We start from the raw sequence: 12,708 nt of genomic DNA on the forward strand, positions 1-12,708 counted from the left end.
GAGAGACCACTGATTCGGTGAAGCCCTCGGATATAGAGTTAGTTTATTTGCCAATGTGGATTAGGGTGTATAATCTTCCTTTAAAAGGAAGATTAAATCTTTCAAATGTTGAGAAGATTGGGAATAAATTAAATTGGGAGTCTTTATTAAAATGGAAACTGCACAAAGGTTGGGATTGATAAATCTATTCGTCTCCGGGTTTTGGTCGATGTGCGTAAACCCTTGTTTAAACATGTTCGATTGAAACTGAGAACGGAAACTGAAGAAGACTTTGAAGTTAAATATGAAAAACCTCCCTTTTTCTGCTTTTTTTGTGGTCTGATGGGGCATGGCTTCAAGGATTACGAGGAGATCAAAGATGCCGAGGAGCCGAATTTAGCTTATGGAGTTTGGTTAGAAGCTTCACCATGGAAATATAATGTTGGGGGATGGGATGATGCAGGAGTAAGAGGTGGGAGTTGTGTGAAGGTTATGTTTGTTACAAAACCAAAAAAAAAAAGAGTGAAGTGAAGGTTGTGGATCCCAACCAAATGTCAGAGGTGTTGGATAAAATGGGAGGAGTTGACTTGAGTATTAAGGAGGGGAGCAAAAATACCATTTGTTCCTCTGGAAATGAGTGCTTTACTTTTAAAAGTAGGGAGGAGATGGGGATATGAGTGGGCAGCAGGTTGAGGTGGAGTTAACAGGGAAGAGAGGGAGCAAAAAAAATAATAATAAAATGTGGAGAAGAAATATGAGGGATATAGATCACAGTATGGAAAGTAATGTGCTGGTGTCAGGGGAAAAAAGGAAGTGCATGGAGGGAGAGGAGAGTATAGGCAATCTGCTGGTTTTGGATAATGTGGAGAGTAATAAGAAGAGGATGGTGATTAATTCAGCTGATCGTGTGGCGAGCCCCACCCATAGGGCTCTCGGTGACCAATGAGTTACATCATTTCATGGAATTGTAGGGGATTAGGGGGCATTCCTGCAATTAACGCTTTGAAACGGATTGTGTTTCTTGAATGTCCCAAGATGGTTTTTCTTTGTGAGATAAAGTTGAAAGCTTTTGAGTTTGAGAAGGTTAAACAACAAAACCAAATTTGAAAATGCTTTTGTTGTAGAATGTGAAGGAGAAGGCAGGAGAAGGAAGGGGAGTTTGGCCTTAATGTGGTAGAGTTCGGAGGATGTAATGGTAAAATCTTATTCCCAAAATCACATTGATGTAGGGGTTCATTCTACCATGCTTGGGGAGTGGACATTTTTAGGTCTTTACGGTTTTCCGGAGGATGAGCTCAAATACAAAACTGGGCTGCTATTAAAAAGTTTGTGGGCTGCTGATGGGAAGCCTTGGCTTTGTGGAGGGGATCTAAATTTTATGTTGCAGTCAAGTGAGAAAGCAGGAGGGCGTGTTTTTAACTATGATGAAGCTGACATTTTCATAGAGGTTATTTTAAATATTCAAGAATGCCTTGATAGATATCTTGCAAATCGTGAATGGAGAGAATGTATCCCGGGCTCGCTTGTCTCACATCTCACTAAAAGAAAATCTGATCACCTCCCAATCCTCTTGTGCATAAAAGAAGCCTTAAAAGAAAAAAAGGTGTACTGTTTCGAAGAAATGTGGCTCCGTGATGAAAATTGTGTTGAAATGCCTAATGCGTGGGAAAGGGGTGGAGATTTGTGCTCGAAAATTGATTTCACTTCCACAAGTTTAAGTGCTTGGAGTAGAGAGAAATTTGGTGAATTTGTGAAGGAATCGCAAGACTGTAAAACACAAACAGAGAGACTTATGGGGGAGGAGCAAACGGAGGAGGTTATTGCCCAAATGAGAGTTATTGATGATACAATGGATGAGCTTGAGAGGAGGGAGGAAATGTATTGGAAGCAAAGGAGTAGGCAGGAGTGGTTAAAACATGGTGACAAAAATACAACATTTTTTCATATGAAGGCGAAGCAAAGAGTTGAAAGGAACAATATAAAAGAAATTAAAAATGAAGCTGGGAACATCTTTAATGAAGAAGAGCAGATCACTGAAATTTTTGTGAACTACTTCACTGACCTCTTCGCTGGGAATAGCCACATTGAACCCGAGCCTGTGATCGAGAAGGTAGAGCTTATTGTTAGCAGTGGGCAACGCAGCAATCTTAATGTACCTTTCACTGTCGAGGAGGTACGTGTAGCACTGTTTCAGATGCATCCAACAAAGGCCCCTGGGCCCGATGGTATGTTTGCCATTTTTTTTTCAAAAATTCTGGGATATTGTCGGAGTGTGTAATTACTAAAGTGCTAGATATCTTAAATAATAATGGTGATGTAGGTTCTATTAATCAGACTCAAATAGTGTTAATTCTGAAAAAAAAAAAAAATATGCGAGTCTCCTGTTGATTATAGATCTATAAGCTTATGTAATGTGTTGTATAAAATTGTCACCAAGGTACTTGATAATAGATTAAAGTTAGTTCTACCTTTTATTATCCATGAGTCATAGAGTAGATTTGTGCCTGGGAGGTTGATCATATATAATGTCTTGGTTACGTATGAATGTTCCCATTATCTCCGGAAGAAAAGGACATGGAAAAAAGGCTTCCTGGGGCTCGAACTCGATATGAGTAAAGCCTATGATAGAGTGGAGTGAGCGTTTCTAGAGAAAATAATTATTAAATTGGGTTTGTCGGAATTTTTTTGAGTTTGATTATGAAATGTGTTAGCTCTGCAGAGTTCTATGTACTGGTGAATGGGAAACCGTCGCGATGTTTCAAGCCTAGCAGGGGTCTTAGGCAAGGTGATCCACTCTCACCTTTCCTGTTTATTATGTGTGTGGAAGGTTTATCGACTGCTTCGTGATGCCGAGAGTAAGAAGCTCATCCATGGTATAAAAATTGGTAGGCATGTGAATCCTATCTCTCATATATTTTTTTGCGGATGATAGTCTTCTTTTTGTAAGAGCAACGGAAGAGGAAGTGGACAATGTGCTTAACATTCTTTCTACTTATGAAGTGGCCTCAGGACAGAAACTGAATATGGATAAGTCGGAAGTATCCTTTTGCCGAAACATTGATCAAGAACGGAAAAATATGCTTTAGATGAAGTTATCATTTAAGGTTGTCGAAGGACATAACAAGTATCTGGCTTACCGACTTACATTGGTGGTTTGAAGAAACAAGTGTTTCAAAATATTGATCGTGTCTGGAAAAAATTCAAGGGGTGGATAGAAATTTTTTTGTCTCAAGTGGGTAATTAAGGCAATAGCGCAAGCAATTCCAATTTCCAACTTATGCAATGCACTATGCAGTGTTTCTCGATACCAGTTAGCATTCTAAATGTGATTGAAAAGTTGTATCATCAATTTTTGGGGGCAAAAAGGAGAGGAAAGGAAAATGTGTTTGGTGGCATGGGACAAGTTGTATACTCCAAAGAAAGAAGGGGGGCTCGGCTTTAGAAATACGAGAAATTTCAATAAAGCTATTCTTACGAAACAAGGTTGGCGAATTTTGTCAAATGCGGATTCTCTTGTGGCGAGAGTGCTAAAGGGGAAATACTTCCCTCATTCGGGTTTTCTGGAGGCAAAAGTGAGTCCAATTTCAAGTTACACTTGGAGGTCAATAATGGGGCTCGGGAGGTGCTTGTGAAAGGGGCTAGAAAATCTATGGGTAATGGTTTGGAATTTCACCGAGGATGGGCGCTATTCAGTTCGGAGTGCGTACAACTTGACCACAATGGAGCAAAAAAATGATAGACCTTCCACTTCCAAATCAAGCTGCAATTTTGAGTGGAATGTAGTCTGGAATGCTATTGTTCTACCCAAGATTAAACTCTTTGCGTGGCAAAGCTTGATCCATCGAGGTATGATTACTGACCCCATATGTCCAATGTGTGGTGTTGAGGAAGAAAGCATTTTGCATATGCTTTTTCGTTGTGAGGAGGCTAAGCGCCTCTGGTATCTCTCTTCATTGAGGCTAGAGGTGGAGAGATTTGAAGGGGATTCTTTTGGCGACTGGTGTGCCAGTGTTCGTAAGTCTCATAAAGACACTATGTAGTGGAATGTGTTCTGGAGTTTGGTATTGGGGATCTGGCTTCGCAGGAAAGCTTGGATCTTTGAAGGGTGGAAGAAGGAGGTGAATGATGTTATTCACAAAGTTGTTGGTCTTGTTGGGGACTATTTGCAAGCTCAGGAATCGCTATCCCAGAGTATTACTCAGCCCAAATTGGAGAGCAAGTGGCGATATCCCTCGCAAGGTGTCATAAAAATTAACTTCAATGCTGCGATTTTTAGCTCAAATGGCGTGGGGTTGGGTGGTGGAATGCGTGATGCTGAAGATGTTGTAGCTGCGACGTGCTTGTGTTTACAGGGCAAATTTGATGCTGATATTGCAGAAGCATTAGCTATGAGACACGCATTAGCAATCACTATGGAATCGGGCTTTAGTAGAGTTTGTATGGAAACCGATTGCCTCAAGTTGCATAGCCATCTTTCCAAGCGTCTAGCTCCTCCTACTGCTTTTGGTATGCTTGTGAATGGTTCTCCAACTTGCTAGTGGATGTCTTTCCTTCTCTTTTTCTTTTGTCAAAAGAAATGGAAACCGTGTTACTCATGAACTTGCTAAACTTTCTTCTTCTTTTGATTCTCTTAGAGTTTGGTTGGAGGAAGTTCCTCATTGTATTTCTGAGTTTGTAATGGCTTATTTAAGCCCTTTGACTAATTAATAAAGTTTGAGCTCAGTTTCCCATCACAAAAAAAAAAAAAAAAAAAAATAAATAAAAACATTTACAATAGTTTGAATGACGTATTCGGTAATTTCACAAAGTTACCTTCCCAAATCTTAAACAGAATTTAACCCCATTCAATTCAAACTTTTGGAAACTACTAGAAAACATGTAAGAACTTCAGGAATTAAGTTCAGCTTTGGTAAAATGAGAAATCTTGCTTCACATAAACACCACAGCCTTGAATTGATACATTAGCTTCAAGAATGAACTCAACAACGGATCCAGGAAATAAGATAATACAAGAATTAGTATGTTGCTTCAATAAACACCACAACCCAAAATATACATTTGCTGGACACGAGAATGTAAATTACTAAAGCTTCTTTATGTACCAGTGTACAGTTCATATCACACCGCTTTCTTCCAGCGGCTACCAACAACAGATACTGAAAGCCTTCTGTTTCTATCAACTCCAGATAGCTCAATATTTAATTGCTCCCTACCATTCATCATCAAGGCTAGCACGGTGAAAGCACAAGACAGTACAGACAAATAAGAAGAAAGATGCTAATTCAATGAGCATAGCTCCTGTCTCTATCAGATATGCATGTCTAAGAATCATAGGAATTGCAATGCTTCCCACGGCAGAAGCTCCCGTCAAGAACTTAGCAGCATCTATCCAACTGCAAATAAACACACAGAGAACAAAATGAAACTCTAAGCAAAGAGTCGAAAAATATGCAATATGCTGTCAGACATCTAGCATGTACCCACAAATAGTGAAAACGTAGCCGACTGAATTACCAACAATTCATGAAATATGCATAATGCTCACAAAAGCATTTACCTGTCATATTTAAGCCTAGCTATAAATTTCATTCAGAGAACAAGAAAGGCTAAAGGACAATAACATTGGCTTCAACATAATTGCAGTAATATATTACAAAGCTATTCCCTCACTTAAACCTAAATATCGACACCTTAAAGAATAGGGCACTTGCTTAGTCTCTTCTAATCAAAACTAAAAATACACATTATTCACCCCCATCATCTTAATTACTCTCCATACGTAATTGAAAAGCGTCGAATCTTATTGTTTCCAATTCTTCTATTTACAGTGCAAAGGTGTTCTAGCAGATTATAGTGATACAATTACCGAAGTGTGTAACATGACATTATTCCTAAAAATTGTGAAATTGGAAATAATACCATTAAGAAGTCAAAAAATAAGTTTCCCTCTATCTCTCTCTTCTCTTGTACCTTGCCGTCAATTGATTTTCTCTCTATCTCTATCTTCCCCTATGCCTTTCCTTCCGCCGATGAGTCCCATTTTTTTTCTCTCTTCTCTCTCTTCCTTTCTCTAACACCCACATGGTTAATTCTTTTTTTTTTTTACAAAGTATCTGACATGATTTACTACTTTGCCCATTGGTTTACATATGTAAGTAAATGAATAACTGTAATCAATCCAGGTTTTTTCATACAGTGTATACCAAATAGGACTTAAAAGGATAATATCCGTTATCAATTTCATTCTGAAAAGGGAACAGATAGACAGCTCATTATAAAAACAGCAGACTCAAGTTACTCTTTCATTATGAGATGTAGACATTCAAAAGTTCTGTAAAAGTCATCTTGCACACCATGAAACCAATGTCTACAGGCTACAAGGCTTTTGGTAAAATATCTATATATCATCAATAACATATTAAGCTATCAAATATAATATGCTACATGAGCTGAATTTAGTCAATTCACCAGATTTTCTAGGCTTGCCATACTTTCCCACATACCTAACACAAATACAGGTATCCCAAACCACCACTAACTATCTGAGCAGGCATATGTTGGACACCATTACTGCAAAATGCTAATTGATGATTTGATGTAATATAAAGTGATAGTCTTACCCTCCACCATCTCGACTTACTAAGAATTGCGTGGAGCCACCTCCAAAGAACATGCATGGCATAGGAACTACCACATACATTAGAGCTACAAGAAACATAACAACCTAGTCATCAAAATGCAATGCAAGTATAATCAAATTCTGTTCTCTAATGTACAGACACCAGAACATACCTGACAACAAAGGCCACCAGTTACTGTAAATTGCACAAGCCTGCAACAAACAAACAGAAGTCAAAGAATTTTAAATCATCAAACAGAGACTGGACAAAGTGCAGTTGCTCAAGATAGATCTGGAAAGTGGAAACCTGTAAAAACTAGCAGAATAGAGCCATCCAGTCAAAATTAAAAAGCTTATCAAAACATAATTATTATCAGTGGAACTGATATAGAAGCTGATCAGCATCCTCTCAATTTATAATACAATGGACCAGACCAAACACCCCACTAATCTTACAATTCATCTTGTGAAGAAGTGACCTTTTCAACCGAGGGTCAAATAAACTCCCAATAGAAAATCCCAAAGATTATGGGATACCTTAATGAAATGGTACAGATACCACAAAAGGGCATCCCTAGAGCAAAATATGGATGGACAAATCTAATGATAAGATTTTGAACACTTTTTAGAATTGTATCACTGTTGAGACATTGTAAACATCCAGATCGCTGAAAATCAAATGATAAAGAAATCACTCTCAAAATTTTAAGTTGATAATATTATACAATTACAATAATATAGCTAAAGAGGCTTTGCAAAATATTCTAAATTGACCATTTTATTTTTTATTATTTACAAGAATAATGGTAAGTAGAAGAATCGTATTCTTAGATCAATCTGTGGCATTCAATAAAATGAATGCAATAGACAGCTCATATTCACTTATATGGAAATGTTGCTCCCAAATTTGAACGTAGAAGATATAATCGTTGTATGCTGTAAACGTGGCAAAATCATTTTTCCTTAAAAAATAATCAAAGGGGCATCAACAATGAATCCAAAAGCAGCACCCCCCCCCCCCCCACAAGAGAAAATATGTCTTAGGTGAGAGGTGAGAATTGGGGACGTACTATTGATCTTCTTTTTTTTTTATTTTTTTTTTTTTGAGGAAAACGTACTATTGATCTTTGAAGGTGAAAGATGACCCATTTCGACCTCATGAAGAAGTAATACTTATTTTTCTTAGTCACGATGTATCATACCTAAGTGTGTTTAGCATCTTAATGTATTTGGCAAACAATGTTAGACCTGACATTTTTAAACTTTATTGTGAACTTCTTAACTTCTTAGCAATTCAACAAATAAAGAAATATTAGAACATGATAAAAAAAAAATTATTTTTGTTATCTTCAAGGAACACAAGATGTATAATTTATCAATCGAGGCAAGTCAAAGTGATATTTGTTCATTTATAAAAATACTAAAATATTAAACAGATTCCGCTACATCAACAATCATGCAAAAATGAGCCCTTTATGAAGCTGGACAAGAGTGTGTATGTCTCAAGTCAATAAAAAAAATATACATGAAGATTAAGGAATAAACAAAGTAATTGAACATCTAAACCATCATCTATGGAGATGATATTGGTTGTATCAAGTAAATAAAGGGTATATCAAAGGGATAAAACCAAAAACCTATCACGAAAACTCTTATTCACACATGAATTTCACGGAAGATATATTTCCAATATATTCAATCAAGTGAATCTAGTTGATTAGATCCATTTCATCAAACTAAGTGTTGGTACACAAAATTGGGATGTGTCGTCATCATGACCTATGTTGAATTCAAAGGAAATGTTATACGTATTTTATACTCACTAAACTCTTTCCCTTTTTCCCGACAGAATTTAGGCGATACACAAGAGCATAAAATAGATGATAGTTGCACATTTTTCCTTGCTATGGTTTTTTATCTCATAGGGTTTTACCTAGCAAGGATTTCAATGAGCAACTAGTTGTAATGGACCCAATGGTTGGATCACCTAAGCCGCCAATACGCTTCCAATATCAGAGAAAGGGAAAGCATGGCAAGCAAGTTTTTCAATCAGCCACATCACAAGCAGTAACAGGAGGATGCACACAACAAGTAGTGGAGCAGTGTAGTAGCATCAATGTTGAATGAGACAAAAACAATTAAATGTCAATTGCTTTTGGTAGTTTTGCATTGGATATATAATGAATGTTGGGTAGTAAAAAAGGCATGTAATTAGGCTTGTGTATTTAAGATTTGTATCCTCATACTTAATTGGAGAGTTGTAACCTAAAATTACTAAAACCATTCAATCAAACTATTATCTTTTGCTAGCTGAATCTCTTTGTTCTCTCTTATACTCGTGTGTTTGTGTTGTGAATGTTGAATCTATCACACTATTAGTACCTTATTAAGGAAGGACATTCAAGAGGGAGCACTTTTGACTAATTGGACAGTGAAGTGAATGTTAAATATAGCACAATAGTGTTTTACATAGTATAACAATCTAGTGATGCATAGTAGTTTATTTAATTTTTGGAAAACTATATGAAAAAGGTATACAGCCTAACTCAGATTCGTAACTTGAAACGGAAATCTCCCAAGGATAAGAAATTATATTTAAACCATAAAATTCCTCACAGCCCTTTCACAATTACTCTATTCCATGATAAGATCTCAACAATTGCAACTATCCTGACTAAAATTATTGTCATCAAAGGACATTTGTTTTTTACCATTTCCAAAATTAACATTTTAGTTTCCTCGTCAATGTCACTAACTATTTATCCATATTGCACTAAAAAATGAGTCCAAATTCCAAATACTCTTCTACATGTCACCAAGAGATTTCCTTAGGATAGGAGTTGCTTTTTATTAAAAAGAAATGCCTACAATCTCCTTTAATATTTCATACTCCTTATGCTTTATTCCCTATGATAATTCTGGTGTTCTCAAAGTCACAAGAGATTTCCTCCCTTCCCTACACACTTCCCTATCTATATAGTCCTTCAACCATGCTTTTGCTTGCCAACAATTTCCTCCGGTATGGAGAAGCTTGCATAAGGGTGGACATATATAACCCATAAAAGGAGAAAACATATCGCCCGTTATAACAAAAATTAGGCCAAGTTCATAAATTCCTTTTGTTCGATGGAGTACTTCCCACTTTTCTTTTCGGACCAATCCATAAAGCTCTTCCCGTGTTTACTTCATTTCTTTTTTAATAGAGATAAACTATTATTTTACGCCGACTTTGCCAACCTTGTGCGGGCAGATTTATTATTAAGTTCTATGTCTTTCCTCAAAAAGAAGTTACAATTTACAAGTATTAATTTATATTTCTTTTTCTGAGGTATCTGGATCATAGAGGGTGAGAAGAGGCTTTGTGGAATAGAGGAAATACATTTTAAATGCAAAAACATTCTTTAAATAATGAACTCCCATATTAAAGATTACTTTTAAAGGGACGACCTGTAAAAGTAAAACATTGTCAATTTGAAGTTGATTTACATTCCCATTTAAAAGTCACGGATCTCCCCTTGGCTTGCCTACTTAACCCACCTTTGACATCATTTCAACTCACAAAATTGGTGTCATAACTCAAAACCCAATTTCCAAATCCTGGAAGCACATGCTTTTCTCTTTTTATTTTCCATTTTTTCTTGTTTTTCTGATAGGGTTGCATGATAACATAGTTAAAAATGGTACATCCGTATCCCGCATATTTGTACAAACTAATCAAGTGGATCTTCAAAGCACCAAATAATAGCTCTCAACACTCAGTGGCATCTTCATAATACCAAACCAAAAAAGAAAAGTACGAAAGTATAACTATGTGGAAATGACAGTGGAGATCTATGTTACTTCCAACTCTACATTTTAACCCAAGAACCCTCGACACTCCCCTCTGGTGACCAAAAACAAGCAAAATTTTATTAATATGGATACAAACTTATATGGTGTAATGTGTTGAACTTATATGGTCACATAATATTTGCTTACAATATCTTGCTAGGATGAGCAACTCTTAAAATTGCACTCTCATATTAGTTAAAAAGCTATGCCATATGCACCAAAGGATACATTGAACAACGCATGAATCTAAGAAACAAAATATCCATCCAAACTGAAAATTGATCACCCAAAACTAGAAGTGATAAAGCAAAATTAGAAAACGAATACTTCAGATTAAGACAAGCTTCAATGTGGAGCAAGAAGCGAGAACAACTAAGTAATGTCCACAAAGCACGCGTCTAAACCCAAAACACAACTAAATAGAAACTAATATGAAGACATACCAGTATCTGCAACATGATACTGACTGAAAACGTAAAGGCAAGCCCACAAAGCCTGCAAATTTAAGCAAACTAAGTCAAAATCTCCGCTTTAAACAAATACGGATAATACAAAACAAGCTCCTAAGGTTCGTTTGGCATCACTGTGGTTTTCTGTTTTTTGGTTTTTTGTTTCTTAAAATCATATGATATATGTCATATAATGAATTTAAAATTAGTCAAACTTATTAAAATCATGATAATTTTCAAAACTGACAACAGAATAGTCGAAACACCTTTTTCTTGTTTCTTGTTTCCTGTTTTTGGTTTTTTGTTTTCATAAAAACAGAAAACTAAAACAAAAAAACGATGTCAAACAAGCCCTAATATATCGGTACTTACACTGCAAGAGGACGCAATAATCAATAGCCAGCAAGCCCACAATAATGCACCAAACAAGAAACAGTCAGCACAATAATCATATTTTTTGGGGAAATATCATCATCATAACGTACTACAGTAATACAGTACAATACTTCACCAATTTCAATCGAAACAATCAGGAAAAGAAAATTTCAAAATCTACCCCAATTTATTAAACATAAAAACTCTTGAAATTCAATGAAGAAAGAGAAACCCTAACTTTCTTTACCATCAAATTATGAACAATTCACAACTCAACATTATGATTCAACCTCGACGCAATTCAGAAACGAAATAGCAAGCATATATAACCGAAACTTTGAATTAATCATGCAAAAAAAAAGGATCAAATTCAAAAGATTAAACAGGAATTTAGGAGAGAGAAAACGATTATAAGTAAAAAGAATTGAACCTTCTACTGTCATCGCCATGATTGAAAGAATTTGATTAAATTATCAACTTGTGATTTGGTAAATTCTGTGAATTGAAAGATCAAATTGTTTGAAGATTGTAATTGGGAAATTGTTGTGGAGTGAAGAGTGCATGGAAAGGGAAAGTCACCCCAGCAGCAAAATGTGTAGAGAGAATTTGATGGTCGTCGTAGGACTCTTAAGCCTTGTTTGGTTCAATTTTAGTGAAGAAAGGAATGGGTTGGGGAAAAAAAAAAAAAAAAGAGAAAATCGAGAAAATACTCCGTACAACTATAACATTGTAGGTTTCTCAAAGGGGTTATTTTCGTCTTTTTGTCAAACAATTGGGGTTATTTCTGTCGTTTCAGTAAGACAAAAGATTGACAATGTTAACTCATTGTTGGAAAAGGGAAGGTTGGCAAACAAACACCTACCATTTGGGAGTGAACCATACCATTTTTTTTTTAAGGTTTTGCATTTATTAGGCGGCGGAGATCAAGGACGGATTTAGAAATTGAATATGGACCGGGTTGGGTCTCTAAATTATATTCATTTTTTTTTTAATACTCTAAATAATTGTTAAGGCTTTTAGTAATGGAATCTCATACTCAAGGGGTTCTAACTCTCTTCTATACCCATGGAATCTCATACCCACCTCTTCCCTTAAAATTCACAATTCATTCTATTAATCTAGGATAGAATCCATTCCAACAATAAAACCAAACAACTTTGGACTATAATGTGTTTTAGAATCCATAATTTTCTAGTATGAGATTGCATACTAATCTAAACTAACTTGATGAACCAAACACCCCTAAAGTATATTCATAAGATAATCTAGTTTTAGATTTCTACCACAAAGACTAAGAAAGAATATTATACTAAGTTCATATTTATAAATCCTTGAGCAAAAAAAATTCAAATATCTCTACCTTTTTAAAAGTTTAATTATACGCTTATAAATAATGTTATATACTCTCATTTATGCATACAAACACATGTGTGCCATTTTTCCTTTTTTTTTTTA

General features: G+C 35.8%; 1 protein-coding gene across 1 annotated transcript; it reads right to left on the reverse strand.

The window, feature by feature from the left end:
* Positions 1–4,865: 4,865 nt before the first annotated feature.
* LOC110729813 (vacuolar protein sorting-associated protein 55 homolog) lies at positions 4,866–11,935 on the reverse strand. Its single transcript, XM_021909592.1, has 5 exons — positions 11,684–11,935; positions 10,873–10,924; positions 6,772–6,811; positions 6,600–6,684; positions 4,866–5,372 (listed from the first exon to the last, which is right to left on the reverse strand). The coding sequence occupies exons 2-5, from the start codon at positions 10,885–10,887 to the stop codon at positions 5,189–5,191; spliced, it is 324 nt and encodes a 107-aa protein (XP_021765284.1). The 5' UTR covers positions 10,888–10,924; positions 11,684–11,935; the 3' UTR covers positions 4,866–5,188.
* Positions 11,936–12,708: the final 773 nt, after the last annotated feature.

Source organism: Chenopodium quinoa, unplaced genomic scaffold, assembly GCF_001683475.1.
Source record: "Chenopodium quinoa cultivar QQ74 unplaced genomic scaffold, ASM168347v1, whole genome shotgun sequence".
Taxonomy (NCBI): Eukaryota; Viridiplantae; Streptophyta; class Magnoliopsida; order Caryophyllales; family Amaranthaceae; genus Chenopodium; species Chenopodium quinoa.

Bases quoted from the DNA above. Each gene is read 5' to 3' on its own strand.
- LOC110729813 (XM_021909592.1), bottom strand. The intron at 6,685-6,771 runs GTATGTTCTGGT...TGTTTCTTGTAG, and splicing joins CTGGTGGCCTTTGTTGTCAG to CTCTAATGTATGTGGTAGTT. The intron at 5,373-6,599 runs GTAAGACTATCA...GTTTATTTGCAG, and splicing joins GTAAGTCGAGATGGTGGAGG to TTGGATAGATGCTGCTAAGT.